General features: G+C 41.3%; 1 protein-coding gene across 3 annotated transcripts in view; it reads right to left on the reverse strand.

Moving 5' to 3' along the window:
- Window positions 1–17,200, reverse strand: part of LOC136678645 (anthrax toxin receptor 2-like) — a 69,704-nt gene extending 52,504 nt beyond the window's left edge. The window contains exons 1-10 of one of the 3 annotated variants that reach the window (XM_066656723.1): window positions 17,119–17,200; window positions 16,699–16,752; window positions 12,373–12,557; window positions 11,373–11,455; window positions 10,702–10,932; window positions 6,168–6,239; window positions 4,137–4,208; window positions 2,297–2,378; window positions 711–815; window positions 275–343 (exon numbers count right to left, since the gene is read on the reverse strand). In XM_066656723.1, the coding sequence (XP_066512820.1) occupies window positions 275–343; window positions 711–815; window positions 2,297–2,378; window positions 4,137–4,201 (321 nt within the window). In that variant the 5' untranslated portion in view covers window positions 4,202–4,208; window positions 6,168–6,239; window positions 10,702–10,932; ... (2 more) ...; window positions 16,699–16,752; window positions 17,119–17,200. Of the gene's footprint in view, window positions 1–274; window positions 344–710; window positions 816–2,296; window positions 2,379–4,136; window positions 4,209–6,167; window positions 6,240–8,586; window positions 9,089–10,701; window positions 10,933–11,372; window positions 11,458–12,372; window positions 12,558–16,698; window positions 16,753–17,118 lie in introns of those variants that run through there. The other 2 variants (XM_066656722.1, XM_066656721.1) reach the window with 2 other exon arrangements.
- Between the last annotated feature and the right edge of the window lie 5,635 nt (window positions 17,201–22,835).

The raw sequence follows: 22,835 nt of genomic DNA on the forward strand, positions 1-22,835 counted from the left end.
AATAATGTTAATGTTAATACTCAGCAGAATGCACAAAGTGAATTAAAGGTGCTGACGATAAGAATTTGTTTCAAGTCTAGTGGTGAGGAATGGCCCAGATATGATGTCTTTAATATTTCGTTATTTTATTACAAAACAATAACACTTTGTAGACTATGAGCCACTTCAGTTATTTGAATTCAGGCTTTCCAAGATTTAGACTTCTCTGATTATTTTGTAACTAATATGAAAAGTAGTTATTACACCATAGTAAAAGCTTTGAAATTTTATTTACCTGATCTTTGTCAAAGTCCTTGACACCAACACAGTAAACCCGTGCCCCATAACTCCTTGCTGTTTTTGCCTACATATAAAACATAAAAGTGCTCATTACTACATATCACTTCTTTACAGATCCCCAAATGAGCAGAGTTATAACAGACTGGATAAAAGTGATACAGTCTGACCCCTGTGTTTTCTTTAGAACATAATACTGTATAATTAAAACGAGATGTGCAAGTCCGCTCTCATTCATTCTTACATTCATTCATCTTCTATCTTCTTCTAACTGCTCCAGCCAGGAACACACTCCAAACAGGGTGTTAGTCCGTCAGAGGGCATCACACTCTCACTCAGTCAATCACACCCTCACCCAGTCAATTTTACACACTCACTATAGCCAGTTAATTTACTACTCTACAGTTATACTGCTTGCAGTACTGAGCCCTCACCTCAGCTGTCGTAAGTTCATGGACATAAACATCCAGTTTCCCGTCAGTCAATGCAACAATGATGCTGGAAGACTTCTGGGGTTGTGCTTTCATTTGCTCAGTTGCCTGGAGAGTAATAAAAGTAAAAAATTATCAAGCAACATACTCAAGCAATGAACACCCAAGCAGCAGTAAGCTAAAATACCCCGACCTCACTGGCCTTAGAGAAGGAAAGCAGAATATGGGTCAATCACTACACTTTGTGACCTTTTCCGGAAAAAAGATAAACAGCTGATTATTCCTTATCTAGATCCTGAGTGTACCCAAGTGAATGTGCTGAGCTTTGAAAGCTGAACAGATTCAAACTCAGACTTAAAGGCTAAGCACCAGCAGCAGCGATATGAAAGTGTCAAACAAATAAATACAGTGGAATTTGAGTTCCTAACTTGTGTTTATTGATAGTCAGAAAACATGTTATTTCTTACTAATTCAAGGAATAAGGTTTAAAAGACCGTTGGTCCCCCACCTCCCTCCCCCCCCCCCCGCCAGTTGGGACACTCTAATAGGCGTCTTACATGTGACATAGATGGTGGACAATGGAGGTAAACAGGGTAAGGACACTCACTTCGCCTGTTTTAGTTGGTGTTAGTTAACGTTAGCTTGACTTGCTAAACTCGGTGGCTCAGATCATACTCTGCTACGTAGCTGCATTACGGAGGTTTATAGTGACGGATGAATTCGAGTTCGACTTCGATCACATTTACAAGAATAACGGTACCTCTAAATTTGAGTTTAGCTTATTGCTAGGCTATTGTCATGAATAATGTTGGTTATTTAGCTAGCTAGATACTGTCATAACAGTCAGTCATAACGGTGTTTTACCGCGGCGTTGTTCAGCTGTTGTCCACCAGTGACGTCACGGCTGCGTTCAAGAATTTCCGAAGGGAGCTCGGGTTTTTCCGTCAATTTAATAAAATTGTCAGTTTTACAGCAAATTAAGCTGCTATTTTCATTTTAATTCATACTTATATATGTCAGTAACTAAAATAATGTGAAATATTCATGGAGGTCCATTAAGTGGTGCTTAGCCTTTAAAGCTAGCACTGAAAAATTCGGAAAAAAATGTGGAATTGTGATTTTTCTGACCATTACCTTGACAGAGACTTAAAATGTGATCAATTTTCCTAAGAACTATGATACAGACCTGTCTTCAGCAGGTTACTGTAATAATGTCACAACATATGAATCTGGTACCGTTTGGTGAAATTTACAGCCTTTAAACTAAGACAACACTATAAAAGACTGAATTTACAGTCATGCTGATCATAATGGTGTCAAGCACTTTCAACATTACATGACTACATTACTGTTTGGGGGGGGGGTAAATATAGCGTGTGAAAAAACATGACACATCCCGTACACTCAGAAACTAATAGGGTCCTAGTCCTGCTCAAAAAACCCAGTAGGCGTTGTTCCCTATTCTGCAAAATGATTACACATCTTTTTCTCATGTAAACACCACACCACAAATTTATAGAACATTTTAGTAAAAAATATCAAACAAGCACATATTCATCATTCATAAACATCAAAGTATTCTCATGTACCATTTCAATCCCTTTATGCATGAACGTGTCACCTGCAGGTGTGACCTCACTCAGCTTCTTCAAGCCGGCCTCTATCTTCGATCTGAAACGATACGATTGCCGGGATCAAAAGTAAAGAAAGAATAAGTCATTGCTTTCAGTGATTTTTATCATGAATTTTTCTTTACCCCCAATGTCTCACACCAGCCCACTAACCACACATCAGCAATTAGGTGGAGAGGAGACAGGAGGGAATTACTGAAGATGATGATACATTTTAAAAATTACACAGTAGTACAGTTCAGTAGACATCAGGTAACATCCCAACACTTTCCAAGGAAATGCACATGTTTTTAACGATCTTATCTGAAAGAAGGCATCGTTTATTCATTCATTAGGATTCACACAGACCACAAGGACAGCTCCCATTAACACTGCCACCCAGTCTTTTCTGGGTCTCCCATTTAAGTCCCATTTGATTCAATGGATTTGTACGCTGTGGGGTAAACCTCGCTCTACGGAGCATAAATGGGTTTATTTATGGACTAAAGAACAATATGATTCTTCTCTTGTGAGGTGCAGTTTATAAAACAGGTAAAAGCAATAAAAAAATACTTTTATAAATACTTTGCTACATATTTTAAAATATATTATTACTTAGGGGTGGGCGATATGGCCCTAGAATTATATCACAATATTTCAGGGTGTTTTGGCAATAACGATATTCTAGGCCATATGACAAACACTGAAATATACTTTTATTAATTTCAAAAATACATTATTGCAGCAAAATAAATGTAATATGAATATTAATTATATAAAATTTAAAAAATATTAATAATATTAAATGGTTTTGTTTATTAAACATTTTTTTACTACAAATGTAACTGTTCCAAGCATTCAGAAGAATTGACAAAAAAATCTGTAAACATTTGCTTATTTTGTAAACGAGAGTAACTTACCAAGAGTCTGATTTTGAATAACAAAAACAACGTAGCATAAATCTACCAAAAAAACGTAAACAATTATATAAAAAGTGACCTCAAAGCTTCGCAGTAACAGTAACAAAACAAACACAGAATAGTGGCTGTGCTGAGTCAGTGGAGTTTAATCTGCTGGGGTTAGAGCTCATTGGCTGTTGAACTATTTTAACAACATTTTTGATTTTCCTCGTCCTCAACCAGGTGCTTCTGCTCGAGGTGGTGAAACAGATAAGTTGTGTTTCCCCCTTCTGTTGTTACATAACACCATGGTTTATTGTACTGATATTTTGTAACTGAACCACCTCCACATGACTTAAGTCACTACCCGTTTATTTCCCACCATACTTCACTGTGCCTAAATGACTCATGTAAAGAATGTATGCCACATTACAGGCAACTGCATGACGTCATTATATAAACAAGTCGGATTGTCACGATTATCACAATACTGTTTTTTTAATTGTTTTAAAATGTATGACAATATTATCGCGAACGATACGATACGGCACAGACCTGTTATTATTTTCAAAATACAGCACAATCTATGAAGACTTTTGTAGTTAGGACACAAACACACTGCAATTAAAGTAAATAAATTTAAGGAAGCATTCCAGTCAGCGCTGGTAATGTGGATAACCACATGCAATGTTTCATCATCAGCCATGTTAGCATGCTATATTGATTCATTCCATTAAACGGTTTATGTTTTATGAAGGACTGAATTGTGTAATATTGGCCTTTTAATTGCGCTATTCCTTTTTTGGACGTAACGCAGGACTATTTTATTTGAATCATACAGACACATAGACACTCAGACTGTCTGTACACATGTTCTCCAAGGATTACTTCACAAAACAACCAATGCAAAAGGACTGTACCTGTCTCCAGTCAGTGGTAAAATTAGCTCGGCTCTTGAGGAGAACACAATGAAGGACACCTTCATTTTTGGGCTAAAGTGGGAAAAAAAATAAACAAACACACTATTATTAATGACCTAGACACATCATTAGCTTTTTATGTAACAGCAAACACAATTAATGCACTGTAAATGGGAAATGATTCAGTATTTAAATCAGTTTGAATTTTAAAAATCCTTATGTATATTTCTTCCGTTTCTAGAGTATTTTTGATAGGTGTATGTGGTGATGTAACCCATTCATATTTTCCCAACCCTATCAAACATCAGGAGATATATTTTGAGGTAAATAAAAAAACAAGAGCTATTTTCTAAATGACCTTATATTAGCCAAATTGCTTGATATCAGGTACAGTACCTAACAACGTTAAATAAAAGGTCTTTATTTGGTCTGAAGTTTATTTGAATTATTATGTTTGTGCACTGTCAGACACGTCTCCTGAAGCGACACACAAGCACAGCTTGAGCTTTTATGTATGTCTCCTGTAAACAACAGAGTTCAGCTATGAGTAAGACACCCAGTATGGACAGCTAATAAAAGCGTGTCACTTTTTTTTGTAAAAAAATTCCCTACATTGAGGAGGGAAGGAAGTGATTAATTAGCATTGAGACAGGAAACAGGTTGTCCTAAGAGTGACTCAACCCAAACACGCCAGGAACACATCCTGGTACGTTTTTATACCTGTGACATCACAAAGACGATGAACAAATGAACAAAGGGTAAGTAGTCAGCAACTTCGTTCACCCACAGATTACTGATGTAACTTATGTTTGTGATAGTTCCCAATAAAGCAAGACGTAATAAACCTCCGTGGTTTGGCTTGGCGTCTTCCCTTCCCTCACTCTGCCTCTCCCTTACAGATAATCAATTAATCTAAAGTATATTTCAATCAAGCAGTTGGTCTTTCTCACGACCTTCTGCTACAAAAGCTGACACGGCACTCAAACATGTTGGGTTTTCTGGCCTCGCAGCGAGTCAGGTCTCAGGACTCTGAGCATAAGGAGAGGTGCTGCTTTTTCACACTTCGATGACACGTCCAACCCGCAATCATCTCCCACATGAGATACTCATGAACACGCAGCCAAACGTGCTCCGCCAGCCAAACGCCGCTGATGAAAAAAAATAAAAATCAAAGACGAAATCAATACAGCGATCTTTCAAACCGAACATGCCGCCGAGTTATCAGGGTGTGCGATAAAAAGAAAAGTCTAACTCGAGCAGATTGGGGAGAGGGACCGTAAACTCTTCAGCAGCCGTCAAATTCATTTCCAACGTCATCGGGTTCAGGCTTAGGCGGTCACATCTGCTCTCAGGGCAGAACTGCCGGGCCTTCTGCTGCACAATACTGAAGCAACTAGGGATCTCCTCTCAAATCTCTTTGAGCTAATGATTTTAATTAAGGTTTGATACAGCTGGTCCGTCCAACACTGAACAAAGGCCCGCAAAACGGCAAGAGAGAGCAAGAGCAGGAAAAGGGCCAGCAGCTTCCACATGGCGCAACAGAAGAGCGTCAAAGTCAACAGCAGACTGTACTGGTCTTCCCGCGTGCCGTGCCTTAAAGTACATTCGCTGCTTCTTCTCCCATTATGTGTGAGGGATAAGTGTGGTGTTGGAAGGTTTCAGTGCAAATGGCCATTCTCACAGCCCAGAAGACTGAGCCTCCCTGCCACCCACTCCCACCTGCTCCCTTTGCTATTTTCTCAAGCAGACTGCTTTCTTCTGGCTAGGTCGCTACCGTCTGTACTGGCACATACATTGAGTCAACGTTACATAAGTTCAACATTCATCGGGCCTTTTTTTTTTTTGTTTATTCCACGTCTCTCTCTCTCTCTCTCTCTCTCTCGCTCTCTCTTTCCCCCCACTTTCCTTTCTCGAATCCTGTCCAATCCGGAAACTGTGCTGAGCTGATTTATGCAGTCGGTGTGGTATCTCTCAGGACATAAGCCTAAATAACTGAAAACAATCTTCTTAAGGAAAAGAAGTCTCTCTTACCTCACAAATCGGTCTACAAGGTTTTTCACAAAGTCATAGATCTGAGGCCAATCAGTGGAAACACTTCCAGATCTGTATTAGGAAAAAAAACACAAAATAAAAGTCAAAGAATGAAACAAAGTCAGCAAAGCAAGGCCACCAAACAGCTTGTTGTAATTAGATATATCCTGCAGCCAGATATAGCGTTGGAGTGTAGTATCTGATGTGGTTCTCACATGCTATGTTTGCTTACTCAGCTGAGCTTGAGTCGCAGAGTTGAAGAGAAAGACAATAACATAAAAAATGGGAAGTGTGACCCTAAATAAGACGTTATGCCAACGATCACGCTGAACCCTGATACTGGAACCCTGCTGTACCCCTGGCCCCTGGATTCAATCACCGTTTTTGATGATTTCACAAAACCAGGATCAAGTCATTGTCAGGAATATGATTGAGAACGCTGAAGTATATTTTATGGGAGGGATTTCAAATCGAATTACATTGGCGATGGCCATCTTAGGCCTGTGGCATTAACCTCGATGCAAATGTATCTTAAGTGAGTAAAGTGTGTAAAATGTGCCCTTGGTCTAATGGCGACAAGGTAATTGAACTAATAATTACAGTCTACTGTATGTGCTGAGAACATAAAACACAAGAGTGAGATCATTAGAAAATCATCTTTTATGCATTTCCTTCTCCCTTGTCTTAGCCAAGGTCAATGAGTGTAGTCAGAAGCCCAGGGCATTAGCACTTATGTGCCTTATATATATATATATGTGTGTGTGTGTTTGTGTGTGTGTGTGTGTTTGATTACTTTCTACACTCCCTGTCCAATCTCTCAGCTAAGAAGCACTTTGTAATTCTACAATTAGACTGTAATTCATATGTGGCTCTGCATACTTTATTTGCCTTCAATGGTCAGGAACCCACCACCACAGAACAGGTGTGTCTTGGGCAGTGGATCATTCTTAGCCCTGCAGTGACACTGACATGGTGGTAGTGTGGTAGTGTGTGTTGTACTGCGATGATTGGATCAGACACAGCAATGATCCTGGAATTTTTAGGCCCCTCGTGTCACTGCTTCACGGAGAATAGTCCACTGACCAAAAATATCAAACCAACCGTGTCCTGTGGGCAGTGTAACAGATAAGCTGCAGTCTCTAATTTGGTATTTACAAGGTGGATCAACATGGTAGATGATGTGGTGGTTCTGTGGGTGGGTGGGTGGTCCTGACCATGTATGCTAAGTATACAAAGCCATGTGTGCAAGCAACAGATGGACTACAGTCTCTAACTGCAGAAATACAAAGCGTTTTTGTATGGTCAGTGGAGTTGAGAGAATTGACAGTGAGCGTACAAAGTGTTTATATATATATATATTTATATACACACATTCACACGTGCATATGTCCAAGCTCAAGCAAATGCAGAGTCAAGACGGTGCTCTTAGAAGATAAAATCTCTTCCGCATGTGATTTTCTTGTTGTCTGGGTGGTCACATGTTTGGCCTGCAATCCTCTAGAGATGCCACTTCTTAGAGAGGAGGAGATAAATGTATCTAACCCAAACAAACACTATCATAAAGCTCAAACATCTGCAACCGTCAGTGCTGCAGGCTCAGGCAGAATACAGCCCAAACTTTCACAAGGCCCACAGCTACAGAAAATGACTGTAGCTCCCTTTATTCCAACAGGAGTGTGTTTTAAAGACAACATGAAAACACAAACAAAACTGCTCTCAGATCAATGCACGTCCACTGTGTCAGCGTCAAAATTTGATGCATGTTGTGTATTACAGCACATATTTGCCATGTAGCTTTTGATTTTGCTACACTAGGCCATATGAAGAGACAGGATGCTACATAGAAGGCGAGTAAATATCAAACCCTACTTCTGTGACACTGTTGGATCAGAACCACAGATCTACAAAATGGTATCTGTTTAGGAAAAGGACGAAAATAATTTGAATACTTGAACAGCAGTAACAGAATTATACCATTTCTATCAGTTAATTCACTGTGAAAAGGTTAGTACAATTTAATCACAACTTTGGTTTTGTTTAAATGGAAACATGACAAAATAATGAGGTTTATTTTTATTATTTATAAAGTGAGTAAGGTTTTATTAGAACAGTGAGTGACCATATGCTGAGATTTGTATGCTGTTTGCTGCATGCTGGATGACTGACCATTCTGGGTGACCAGCTAAACCTGACCCAGACTAGCACAGACCATGAACTCCAAAAAAAAATAATAATAATAAATAATAATTAATAATAATAAAGCTTGTTTGTTCCTTCTGTTGAAAAAATAATCTTATTCAAGAGGAGGGCAGTGCTTATTTGACCTATTTTGTAAGTGCCTACTATTTACATACATTCAGTCTGATATAAGACAAAACAAAGACCCACAAGGCATCCCCCCACCACCACCACCACTGACCTGTCCAACACAAAGTAGAGGTCGAAGGCTCCATGGCAGGACGCATCTTCCGCTAGAAACGGGGAGATGAAACTCAGGAGGAGAACCGCAGTCACTGCCACGGCGCAGTTGTTTCTCGCGTTAAAACTTTCCTTTGACATAATTACAAACGTCGTCGTGTACCGGTATCAGTAGGACGTGCACGTATAAATAATAAATGCGCTATAAAAACAGACTCGGGACGTCTACTGGAAGTGTGGCGTCAATGAAGCGAACCGAATGAGGACGAGGGAAGGCGAAAGACAACGGCTACAGCAACAACAACGGCGCTCTGAAGCAGCATGACCGAGTCGAAGAAGTTTTAAGCAAACTTCAACAAACTCCTTCCTATATTCGCACAGCGACGTCAGCGGCTATTTCTTCATCTTCCCTTCCTCCTTAATAGCGTCGTCCTCCTCTCATTTTGGCGAAGGAGGCCAGAGAAAGAGGAGAAGTCCGAGAAGGGACGATTTTCGCACGACGGTTTCGCGTCCAGTGGAAGTTAACCCCGTGCTTAATGAGCATGCGCGGCCAGATGTTTGGGAGGTTTGCTGAGGTCGCGCTCGTTTGTAGCCCACACCCAACATCTGTCTGAGAGAAAGAGAGCTCGGTTAAACACAGGATGTGTTCAGCACCAGGCGATACAGTCAATATGAGTAATGACAGTTTACACAACCCTTCCCTTTCGTAGATTCATACCGTAACGGCCGTCCCTCAGATAGGCCACAGAAACCGGGCTGCGGCTGAGGTAAAAGCAGGCCCCAGTCCCTAACTCTGCGTGATAAAACAAGCCTGGGGGGAACGGATTTCCCATCAAAATCCCGGGATGTTGTAAGAGCTGGCACACAGCCTCAATCATTTATACAAATATGTGACAATAAAGTTGGTTCGACATTAAAGGACCCCTCCAGTGATACTCAAGTGTTTAATCTTATTAGCCTCCACAAGTGGTGGTGTTTATAGCATTTATCAGGAATCAAACAAGCCAACACCATTTTGGCTGAGCATTTCGGCTTTGAAATTGCAGTGTTCCAAAGCCGGGTAGATTCAGACAACCAGGGTTTTTTACATCACAAACCTAAGAAACCAATCCCATCAACCATCATGGGTGGGGCTTTCAAGCTACTGGTGAGCCTCAGATGGCTGGGTGGTAATTATATTAGGCGTCCAGATATGTTTTAAAGTGTTTTTATGTAACATAATTATAACAAAACATTCAAACATTCTTCTGATGTTTTGTCACTTTATAGTATCTTGCTTAGTATTAAAAATGGCAATTTTAATACTATTTTACTATGTTATTTTATTAAAAAAAAAAAAAAGCATTAATACGTTAGCATTAATGCTAACACTGAAATCACCGTCTTTAAATCATCTGAACCAAACTTCACACATACTTTTGGATACAATATCCTCAAGAACAGAACGATTTGATGCACATTTTTTTTTATGCAGTACGTTTTCCAGATGGTTTTTTTAACGATTTCAGTGAAAAATAAATTCTTCTTTCTTGCCATTTTCAGACAAATTTTTTTGTTGAATGAAATGACAACTGTCATTTTTAATAACCATTTTAATACTCATTTTTAATAGGAGGATGTTTGTAATTTTAATTAAAATTATATGTGTCACACACACACACAAAAGAATGTTTTAAATCTTACTCGTACACCTAATATTTTCACAAATCCACAGGTGAATGAATGTGAAGGTGTAGAGCTAGTCGCATTTGTGAGTTTTAGGGGGATAATCAATAATTATCAAATAATTCATTGAAAATAGGGAAGAAAATAATAAAATAGCTAACCTTAAGATTCATAAATGAAACGCAATGTCTGTGCCTTTAAAGCAAAGCGTATGTGTTTAATTAAGAAGAATACTTCTGTAAATCAGTTATGGCTAATATAACTAAATGGTGGAAAGGCTTTCTCTCTTAAAGCCTGTGTGAGCAAGAACCTGTAATATTAAAAATGTATTCTAGTCAACTAGAAATCCAAATGGCCTTTTTAGACACAATGGAATTGGCTTATAACTCATTCACTCACTCACAAACTATATACACTCATGCATGGTTAAAGACAAGTTGTCCTTGTTTACCTTGTTAGATCATGTCCCTGATCATTCTTTCATTCAAGTTCTGCAACCACTTCATCCTGATGAGGGTCACTGTGGGTGGAGTGCTTAGTGGTGGAGGCCACCCAAAATTACTGGGCACTTGGCAGGAACACACCCTGGACGTGTTTTATATGTTGATCAAAGTGCAGTACTCTTTGGCTGACCTGAATACTTGTTCTGATGGCAGTGTATGCCACTCTGGACCCGTGAACACTGAAACATATTAACCTATAACATTAGAACTAGGTTATATAAAACAAAACTTAACTTTAAATATAAAACCCAACACTATTCCTCACAAAAAGAAACATCAGTAAAAACTAAGTCATTGTTTGACAATCTTGAGTTTAAGGCTCTAAGTCTAACCAAGGCCTGTTTGTAAAAACCTCTTTTAAAAACGTGTTCTCAATAGAACAAAATCAAGTGCCTTGCAGGGATTTCTCCAACAAAAGGATCCAGATTGAAAACTCTTGTGAATATTTTCTCAAGAGACTGTGAGCATGCAGCTTAATCATTAATGAAACATTCAGGGGATGTTCTGTGTTTGGTAATCACCTCTTACATCAGACTTCCTTTTGTTGCGTGTTTGCCAGGAAGCACACCTTAAAGGTTGTATACATTTATATAACAATATGAAAAAAAGTAAGCCTTACGTGTAATTCTGGTAGCAGTATTCCTCCTATTTTGGGCCATCCCCTAATTCTGGCCACTGCCGTATATGGTGCAATTCCGCTCTCTCTTCGCCAATCGCATTGGGTAAAACAATAAAACATAAGATCAAGCCTTAGTAGGGCATTTAAACATCAGTCTTGCAAGAAATCACACTAAACAATATTTAAGTATCTCTAACAGTGTTGTAATTCTTTGTGTGCAAAACTGCATGTGGAACACAACACATTTCCATTTCGCGACAGATATTTCCCTCGGTGTAAAAGTTAGCTTACAGGTTAGCTTCCTTTTCTCTGAGTGGAAAATCTACCGCCATTGAAATCCTTACATGTAGAGTACGGATACCAACACGGGACAAACGTAATCTCATTGTGAACCTCTCAAAAACCTTGGATGTGGTAGCAACTGTCTCTTTTGACTGTCACAAGCAGGGGAAGTGGCCGAAGTTAGGGGGCACTAATAATCTTAGCAGTATTGGCACCTACTTAAACAAAAGCGCTTTTATCTAAAAACATATTTTCTTTCAAAGTCAAGCAAGTCTTGGACATTAATCTACACATATTTGACTCCTGAAAAATTGTCAAATGTTCAAATGTTGATTTGAGTGAGTAAAGTACTTCTATTTATTTACAGTTAGCTAAGATTTCCAATATTGTAATTAAAGTGGCCAGAAATTGGGGTAATTACGCTAGTTATTTTTACATGCTACAGTCTGTGTTCATTAAATTCTGTATTTTTGTGCCGCTTTTGTTTCTAGGGAAAGATTAATGCTTTGATAGCATACATCAATATGTTATCATACTTTACAACTCTATCACATGATGCCTGAACTAAGACGACATTATTTTAAGCTCTAATCAGATTGGATTATTTTATTCTGGGGATGAATCTCACAGGAGAATTCCATGTAGGTTGGGTTTTCCAAAAGCTCTAATATTCACATCACATTGTCATGGGATCATAAAATATAAAGTAGTTTTATACCTATAGCTGCCATTATAATCTCTCCTATAATCGCTCTTCTCAATGAAACTCTTTCTCCTCCTGGAAATGTTCTCTCAATGCATGGAGTATAGGTTTCAGCACCCAGACCAAGGAAACGTTTGCAAGGTTCTTAAAAACGCATCCACACGGTCGATCCAGATGACAGTAACATCAAAGAGGAGCACCTGTAAAAGAGATAAAGAAAGCCAGGACCCCATGGAAATGTATTGCTGTTCAAATAGTGCTCTAGTAGCATTACTTAGAGATAAACTTCCTCCTTAGAGTTGAATATCCACTCGGCAAGTGTCTCTTCTTCTAGTGCGTTACTGATGTGTCGTATCACAAATGATTATTTATCCTGATTAGCTCTGTTGATGGAAGTCCTACTGTTTGTCATTGCATTTGTTTAACTCACGTATCACGAGCAAAAGCCTGCATCTACATTCTGATTAAAGCAACGAAGGCCTACAAATGTCATGCTTTGAGCAGCAGAAAGCACTCTAAAGCACAATGCATTTTTAATGAGAATGTGAATCAAACTCAATCAAATCTCACTAATTACCATACATTGTTACATACACAATTATCATATTTGGTCTATTCACTTGACGCAGCCTAAGTGGTATGGTGTTGTAAACAGGGTGTGTGTTTCAAATGCTTGATTATGGTGATGTCTTTGAGCTGTACTGGAATTTAGAAGTTCTATTGCGGTTATTTGGTCATGGACATTACAGTGGTATGAATAATCAGAAGTGACAGGGAAAACAATTCGACTAATTGTGGAATTCACTGAGGTGTTGAAACTCATTAAGAGTAAGACTCCATGACAAAACACCAAGGTGTACTCGTAATTTCATGCCAAAATTCCCAAGCCTTGAAAATAGCAAACAAAGATGGTTTAAGTGTAAGACAAGTTTACTTCAGGCCCCAAGTCGGACATGTTGTGTCTGGCAGGTTGGCTTTTGACACCAGGATATGAGAGGCCTTTAGAGAACAACAATGCCACAAGAGTGCAACCATGTACTTGTAAGACATGTAAATGTACAGTGCCCTCTTCCAGTAAACCAACAACAACGTGCCTTGTGGTGGCTCTTTTGCTGTTTTTGTCCTTCTCATACACTTTTTGAAAGCATTGTACAACAGCTGAATGGCTATGATCAGAGCCTGTTTTGGGATGAGTGAATTCAAACTCGAACAACAAGAGGGAAGGACTGTGCTGGGTCCCTCCGGTCAAGTCTGGGAGTCATTAATTTGCATAGATGTCCTCTGTTTCATTGTGCAGATGAGTTCCACATTAATAGCATTGCAGGCATGTGCATTTCTCTTACTGCAGACTGCACAGTAAAGCGATTAAGGAATTACAAATCAGCAGATTAATCTGTCTTGAGCTTTTCTTTCAGTTCACTCCATAGAAACATGTTTCACAGTGACAGGGCCTCGGCACTGATGCTTAATTGGATTAAAACATCTCCAGCTTGGGTCCAAAGCAGGTGATGGAGTCATGTTGAAGGAACTGTAAGCTCTAGCGGTAGTGGAGGATGGTTTCAAGGGCTGGAATCAAGGCAAAGAGGCTTCAGTAGCAGAATTGGTAAGATATATTAGTAGGAAAACATGGGGAAAAAAAGGAGAATCTGATATTTTGCTGCTGGTTAAGTCTCTTTCGCAGGTAACAGTTTACAAAGCAATTGCATTAGGTGCTAAGAAGCGGTCTGCCATCAGTGTTAAATCAGAAGAGCATTGGCTGCAATGGAGCGTCCATTCAGGGTGCCAAACCTGCTGATGCAGCACATATCCGCAGCACGAGGCGCGCTGTTGGACAGGCCGTGGACAGACGTCCATCACTGACGTGCTGAATATGGACAGGCCGGCTTCCACCGGGCCTTGGATGAGTCGCAGCCAAATCCGACCCCCACCCCTCCTGTGTCTCCTCTCATTCGTCTCTCGGTCCCTCTCTGCCTAGCTCTCTCTGGAAGCAGGGACGATTTTTGCCCGAATGGAGTTAATTGTTGCTGGGACCGGGCCTGTCAGCTTAATGAGTGGATTCAGCGGAGTGCCTGCACTTTCCCTCTCGCTCTCCACAGGGAAAGGCGCCAGAGTGGGAGCAAGGACAGGAGAAATCAAAGCAGACAAGGCTGCGGCGGTGAAGATTGACCTGTAAAGAAGACGCAATCAACACAGTTAATGGGCGTTCGTTGTGAAGGGTGCATGGCAGAAAAAAGGGGCAGGGTGGTGGTGGTGGTGGTGGGGTGGGGTGGGGGGGGGGGTTGGGATTGGGTGTTGGTGGTGGATGTAGTGGGAGTCTGAAGCCAGAGCAGAATGTGACTGAATAGATAGGCTCTGTCCTGGATGAAGCTGAAGTCACATGTACATTATTCCCATTCCTACAAATTCACAAATGTTTGGATAGGTCTAGTGACAAGTTTTGCAGATTGTTTGAACACATTTAAATATTGCGTAAGTCTGCCATTTTAGATCACATCTTCTGTTCATTTGCTTTAACATCGTTATTAAAATTAAAGCAATAATTAATTATAAACCATCACCAAGAGTGATAAGCCAGTAACTAAATCAATATCATTTTTTTGCACTTGTTAGAGTATTTACCGAAGTGTAAAACTGTGTATATTTGATCATTTTATTAATTTTCTTCTCACAAAGTAACATTGCAAATTTACCCATTGTAAGATTAATAAAGGATTATTTTATCATATAAAACAGACCATTTTAAATGATATTAACATGTTATATTCAGTAAATAAACTGTAATTATTCATGAGTGTGCATAAGTGTGTTCTCTGTAAATGACAGACACTTTATTTTCACTTTGAAATACAACAAAACCACTGAAACACTGAAACGGGGTTTTCCAGCGCTGAAGATCAGAGGCTGTTTGTGCACCTTTTTAATAAACAATCTAGATTTAGCAGCATTTCCTAACTGCAAATTAGCACAACTGTGGAAATCCAGCTCAAATGAAATTGCAAACATTTGACGTTGGAGTTGGACTCAGCAGTCGTAGCTTTTCTCCTGGTTTCATTCGCCTGAAATTGCTTTTTGTTATTCCTGCGAATCTTCCATGAGATCGGGATGACTTTCACATCCCCGGCTCTTCCACTCTACCGGAACCCTTCCCTAAATGGTCATTTCATTTTTAACGTTTCCATTGACTCCATTATTTTGTTTTGCGATAACATCAGCCAAAGCCATTTGGGAGGCGAGCAAATAAAATTCCTCCTTCACCACGATTTGAATATGACATCGCTCTCTCTCTCTCTGTCTGTCTCTCTCCTGCTCGCTCTCATCTCTCTATTTACACCCTTGACAAGCAGCCTTGTGCTGGCAGCTTTGTCCATCAAATGACACCTGCTCCCCCTGATTGTTTGCTCAACTTCCTGTCCAGAGCTGTATGGATGAATGTCAGCAACATTTTGTTTCTCCTTCTAAGGCAATGTCTCTTATTTCCCAGGAGCTTTGACTGTGGGTAAACAGCTGAAATGCAGTAGAGGCCTACACACTGGTGCTGACGCTGTCCCATGTGGACACGTGCCAAATGTGTACACTTAGAGACATACAAACAGACTAGCGCTAATGTGGAGTTAATAGATTTATAGTGAAACAAATCACTGACGCCAAAAATGGCTATAAGACTGAATCCATAACAACCAAAGATCAAAATATATCTGTGTAGCAACACATCACTGTAGTTTCCCAGAGAAAACAATGAAATCAGAGGGAAAGATACTAGCTGAAGTCTCAGATATTTAGCTACCACTTTAGAACAAGACTACACTTATTCATTCATTCATTCATTATCTGTAACCCTTATCCAGTTCAGGGTCGCGTGGGTCCAGAGCCTACCTGGAATCATTGGGCGCAAGGCGGGGACTACACCCTGGAGGGGGCGCCAGTCCTTCACAGGGCAACACAGACACACACAATCACTCACACCTACGGACACTTTTGAGTCGCCAATCCACCTACCAACGTGTGTTTTTGGACTGTGGGAGGAAACTGGAGCACCCAGAGGAAACCCACGTGGACACAGGGAGAACACACCACACTCCTCACCGACAGTCGCCCAGAGCGGGAATCGAACCCACAACCTCCAGGCCCCTGGAGCTATGTGACTGCAACATTAACCTGCTGCGCCACCGTGCCGCCCAGACTACACTTATGAATGGTTTAAAATCTCATTCTTGATTATGTTGTTAATACATTAATAATCAGTTCTAACACACAGAGAAAGGGCATCAGTGACTTGTTGTTTGCCAAATAGTGACCCCACATCCATCTACCGTTAAACCCCAGACCTTGCCGGATACTGACCTCACTCTGTCTTCTCCCTCAGTCAGCATTAAGCTTGTTGGCTTCAGCACATATCTGTTGACAGATTTAACAAGGTTAAAACAGGTCTTTTAATACATCAGTGATAATATGGTGTGTCTTAACAAATACAAAGTCTAAATTCACATTATCAGGTCTGAGCTTATTCTGAAACTTGCCAATTTCAGTTCTCTGACACTTTCAGTATTAAAAAGAGGTCAGTGTTGCACTTCCTATCTCTGTGTTACAAATGATTAATAATGAGCTTTAAGGTATTTACAAACTAAGTAACAACCATGTCATAAACCTGCTTTGAAAGGTTTTATAATGCTTTATGAGTGTAGCCACATTTTAAAGTGGGATGAGTATTTCTCCAGAGGTAATTTGAACTTGGACTAAACCCTAATCTAGCCTTTATCTCACCTGTGTCTCATGACCTCTTTTCATCTAATGCGGTTCCTCCTACGGAAGAAAAGTTGTACCAGTGGCCATCAAGCCTCCTGACAAAATTGACCTCAAACTCTTTTCTGGAACTCAGACCTGACAAACACAAAGAAGCTTTGATACAGTTGTTGGCAAAGTGAGTTATGCTTCACAGTTTTAGTGAATGATCCTTATGCATCACTGAATCCCTCGAGGGAGAGCGCTCTTTCAAAGAAGCACATCTATGGTCCTAGCTGTGACTTAACACTCAGCAAAGAGCTGTGGTTCGCCCTGTGCACACGCTCTATTTACATTTGCCCGAGGTACTTTTCCAAAGCAAGAGTCGTATAGTATTGTTATTTGATGAACATTAATCCAGAGATTTCCTTATTTCAGATCAAGTCTCACTTGTCGGCTCTCTGGAAGTTTCCAAAGATGCTGAAGTTGATGCTCACAGCTCTTTCCCACTTACAAAACTAGGTTCTATTAGCGAACTTTCAACATTTTTATAGACTGTAATTTTAAAGTAATTTCAGACCACAACTAATGAGCTGTTCTTCTGGGAATTTTACCTAAATGCAAAGAGGTATTGGGAAATGACAAACAAGGAGACACAAGGTCTTTGTGAGGCAGCACATAGTTGAATCTGAACGGCATGCTGTCAGTCCGAAGATATCTGTCTGATTTAGCTTTGCTTTGCATGTTAGCCTGTCTAGCAAGATAATTCTAAAACTTTCCAACACTGAGACATCATCCAAGGCCAGGGTCAGTCACTTGTGATTCAGCAGCTATTTAATCAAGTTGAATTGGATTGAGCAACTGTGATTTGTGGGTGTACTCTTTTTAAAACTGTGTAAAAGAGTCTCGTAAAAGCCTTATGTAAATGTTCCAGAATGGTTTCATGCAAAATTTCTAAAGTATGTACATATGTGGGTTTGTGGATTTGACTAGTAAGACAATAGAACAGCGTTATTTTGCCCCAGAGAGAGAGAGAGAGAGAGAGAGAGAGAGAGAGAGAGAGAGAGAGAAAGCAAATATGCAGTTATTAAAATAACCCATTTGTTTTTGTTGTTGTTCAGATTTCTTTTGAAAAATTTTTTTGGCCCTCTTTCTTGTACAAATTTACATTCGGGCAAAAATAATGGGAGAAAAATGTTCCTCTTTAGTGCAGAGCATTTCGACAGTTGTTAGAGAACTCTGTACTTGCATCGTTAAAAGCCAATTTGGACTTGGCTCATCGTGTTGTCATAGAGTGTTCTTGTAAAAAATACATCATAAATAAGTAACAGTCAAAGACCGCATGACAGGTTCACGAAACTGTCACCTTCAAAGCTACTTATGCACTTTTAGTTAGGGAACATAGCTGTATCTTATTCTATATTCATTGTAGATATTTGTGTTGGTTTTATACGCTACATTTCATCTAAAGGACATGGACACGGGAAGAACACACCACACTCCTCACAGACAGTCACCCGGAGGAAACCCACGCAGACACAGGGAGAACACACCACACTCCTCACAGACAGTCACCCGGAGGAAACCCACGCAGACACAGGGACAACACACCACACTCCTCACAGACAGTCACCCGGAGGAAACCCACGCAGACACAGGGAGAACACACCACACTCCTCACAGACAGTCACCCGGAGGAAACCCACGCAGACACAGGGAGAACACACCACACTCCTCACAGACAGTCACCCGGAGGAAACCCACGCAGACACAGGGAGAACACACCACACTCCTCACAGACAGTCACCCGGAGGAAACCCACGCAGACACAGGGAGAACACACCACACTCCTCACAGACAGTCACCCGCAGGAAACCCACGCAGACACAGGGAGAACACACCACACTCCTCACAGACAGTCACTCGGAGTAAACCCACGCAGACACAGGGAGAACACACCACACTCCTCACAGACAGTCACCCGGAGGAAACCCACGCAGACACAGGGAGAACACACCACACTCCTCACAGACAGTCACCCGGAGGAAACCCACGCAGACACAGGGAGAACACACCACACTCCTCACAGACAGTCACCCGGAGGAAACCCACGCAGACACAGGGAGAACACACCACACTCCTCACAGACAGTCACCCGCAGGAAACCCACGCAGACACAGGGAGAACACACCACACTCCTCACAGACAGTCACTCGGAGTAAACCCACGCAGACACAGGGAGAACACACCACACTCCTCACAGACAGTCACCCGGAGGAAACCCACGCAGACACAGAGAGAACACACCACACTCCTCACAGACAGTCACCCGGAGGAAACCTACGCTGACACAGGGAGAACACACCACACTCCTCACAGCCAGGCCCCCAGAGCTGGACTTGAACCCACAACCTTCAGGTCCCTGGAACTGTGTGATTGCGACACTAACCTGCTGCAGCACCGTGCCGCCTGTAATTAAAGTTAACAAATATTCAAGAGAATATAATGTACTTTAGGAACACAACTATACTTTAACCACTGTTGTAACTTTTAAAGGTACATTTACACTGTTTCGTAGCTTTAGGGACAATGATACACCCTAACCGTACTTTTTTTTCTGAGAGTGTACCTTATGCTGAATTAGGGCCTACACTAAAAAACAACTAAAGAACTCTTTGTGTAATACATTTACCTAGACATTCACGCCTGGCTTCACATCTGCAGGAGGGAGGTGGCTCTTCAGTCAATTTGACAAGCTTGCCGCCCCAGATCTCCTCCGCAGCTCTTGAAGAATCTACAGCATGTGACAAAGTCTTCAGACAGCGGGTCTTCCGCTCGCTCTCTTCGCTGTCAGCTCGCTTGACAGCTGCCATTTTCAGCGCCCCCGCCGCCTTTCCTGCATTTGTTATTCCTCCACCTCGCCTTTCTCAGGATGGAGATCTCAACAGCCAGGAAAAGCACCATGTCACCACTGATTAACACTAAAGAAAAAGTGGGGAGGGAGTTCTCAAAAGCCAGGCAAGAACTTTAAAGCAAGGTTTGAGGCAGACTTTGGGGATTTTTGGTGCATCTTTAGACTGGTTTCTTTATTTCGCGTATGCATAGTGTTTTTATCCTCTCTTTTTGATGTTTTTGTTCTGGTTTTTGGACTGAAGATGGTGCAGTTTGGGTGATGGATTTCACTGACACCTTTGGACTGGTTGCACACGCTAACTAAAGCATGCTCGTCCTTTTCCTGGTCTTTTTTTTCTCCTGAATGAATATTCGGCCCTTTTTAGACTGAAAAAATGAAACAGGAGGAAACAATTGAGTGTTCTCTGCTAGTTAGGCAGAGCACCAAAAGTCAACAAAAACAAAACCAACCAAACCCAAATGTAAAAAAGCTCCACACAAAATCAGCGTGAGAGAGCAACACATGATCTGCTGCTAGTCCTCTATGTGTGGTTCTTCCTGTCACTCGGTGGAGAGAGCTGGCTGCGATGCCAGTGCATATCACAGATGATTATATCAGTCATTTCAGCCAAGCATAACACAAATGGCCAAAGCAAGTGAGATGCAGTCACATCTGCAGTGTCCACTGTTCCACCATAGTTCCGCATCTAGAGCCTGGACCAACACCAGCACGCCACATTTTCCAGACAGATGGACACGCACACCTTTTGCTTTGCCTTTTCGAGGTGCCAATCATTTAGAAGAGAGGCTGGTCACATTAGCATACACAAACAATCAGTGGGCAGTGTCTGTGCACTGAACTCAAAGCCTTCACTGGACATGCATTTACAGGAACAGATGACAAGTTACAAAGCCCAAATTACCACAACTGCTCTTGACCCGTCTCTGCTTACACTTTTCCTACAAATATTGATGAATTCCATGCCATCCAAGGAGAAATGTCTTGTAAACAAATAAGCCAGACATATCAAAAACACATGACGGTTTCACCATTGTTTTCTCTTTGAAAGTATTTCAGTTGAACAAATAACGCTGTTGTTTGGGAGATGTATACACTGGTCTGAGTCACACTGTCATAATAGTAATACTGTGTTGACTGCCTTGAGAACACATTCTGAGGTCAACATTTCGGGTGGTACAACATTTTAACCGCACTTACATGTGGCTATTCGTTTATCGTCAAAGAAAAATAAGAATGAAGTTTGGGCTTAAGGTCCAACTGGGCTCAAAGTCAGCAGTCCTCTTTTGCACTGTCTTTTCTAGACCCAGATACAGGAGATATTATCGTAGCTACCATAGGTCCTGGACAAGAAAATGTGAAGGCAACATAGACGATTCTGGAGAAGTACTGTTCTCACCCCCCCACACACTTATTTGAAGCTCCATAACTTTGGAACTGGGTGGCACGGTGGTGCAGCAGGTTGGTGTCGCAGTCACACAGCTCCAGGGGCCTGGAGGTTGTGGGTTTGATTCCCGCTCCGGGTGACTGTCTGTGAGGAGTGTGGTGTGTTCTCCCCGTGTCTGCGTGGGTTTCCTCCGGGTGCTCCGGTTTCCTCCCACAGTCCAAAAACACACGTTGCAGGTGGATTGGCGACTCGAAAGTGTCCGTAGGTGTGAGTGTGTGAGTGAATGTGTGAGTGTGTGTGTTGCCCTGTGAAGGACTGGCGCCCCCTCCAGGGTGTGTTCCCGCCTTGCGCCCAATGATTCCAGGTAGGCTCTGGACCCACCGCGACCCTGAACTGGATAAGGGTTACAGACAATGAATGAATGAATGAATGAATGAATGAACTTTGGAACGGTTTGTTTGAGTAGGAAGCTGACTGTAGCTTGTTCGTTGCTGAAGTGTAACTTACCACAGCAACTCATTTGTTACTCGAGCTGTTTAGTTGTGTAGCACTTTCCTTATGAGTTTACTTTCGTGCAGTCAGCACTCTTCTGAATCAGTTCCACCTTAAGAAATGCATTTGAAACAGCAAATTAACCACGTATGCGACAGGAATAGAGGAACATCATCATCTCTTTTCATGCTTTTCAATGTTCTCAGGGGTCTGTCCATTGTCCAAATGCCTCCAGATGTCTTTTATCAGCCGTGCCTGAGAGAGAGAGAGAGAGAGAGAGAGAGAGAGAGAGAGAGATAGAGAGAGAGAGAGAGAGAGAGAGAGAGAGAGAGAGAGAGAATCATCTGAACCAGTTTGGACAGAGACATGAACCAGAGCTGCGTACAAGCCACCAGACCATTTTTCAGCTCGCAAACAAACCCAAAAGAACACAAATGGTGAGGAAACATTCTCTGAATTTTACAAAAAATCATAAACTTTTGGGATCTCTTAAAATGGCAAAGGTATTGCTTTTACATTTATTAGCTGCATACTGTCTGCAGTTTAAGGGATAAGTAGGACCATGTAGATGGGAATTTAAAATTGGTTTCCCTGGAACTATCCTCGGAAACATATTCGTATGAACTTTTAACCAGGTTGCACTCTACACGGTGTGACATGAGCGTCAAGACCACGTTCCAAGGCCAGCAAATGAGTCCTGTGTAATGATGGGCAGTGTCCTTCCAAATAGCTCCTGCACTCTCACAGCAAGTGTCTCCCTTCCACAGGGTCACTAATCATCCATTAAGTGACTCTGACAGTAATGAGCAATGGGGATGTATGTGTCCAGAGCGCCTAAACGAGACTAAACGAGAGCACTTATGATACCAGTAAACTTCGGCCAATCTTCACAATATTTCATTGGACGTTGAGCTGCAGAGCTGTGACCTCAACCCATATTAACCTAATGCGAAGCGCCACGCTCTCTCT

The sequence above is a fragment of the Hoplias malabaricus genome, chromosome Y, assembly GCF_029633855.1.
Source record: "Hoplias malabaricus isolate fHopMal1 chromosome Y, fHopMal1.hap1, whole genome shotgun sequence".
Lineage (NCBI taxonomy): Eukaryota > Metazoa > Chordata > Actinopteri > Characiformes > Erythrinidae > Hoplias > Hoplias malabaricus.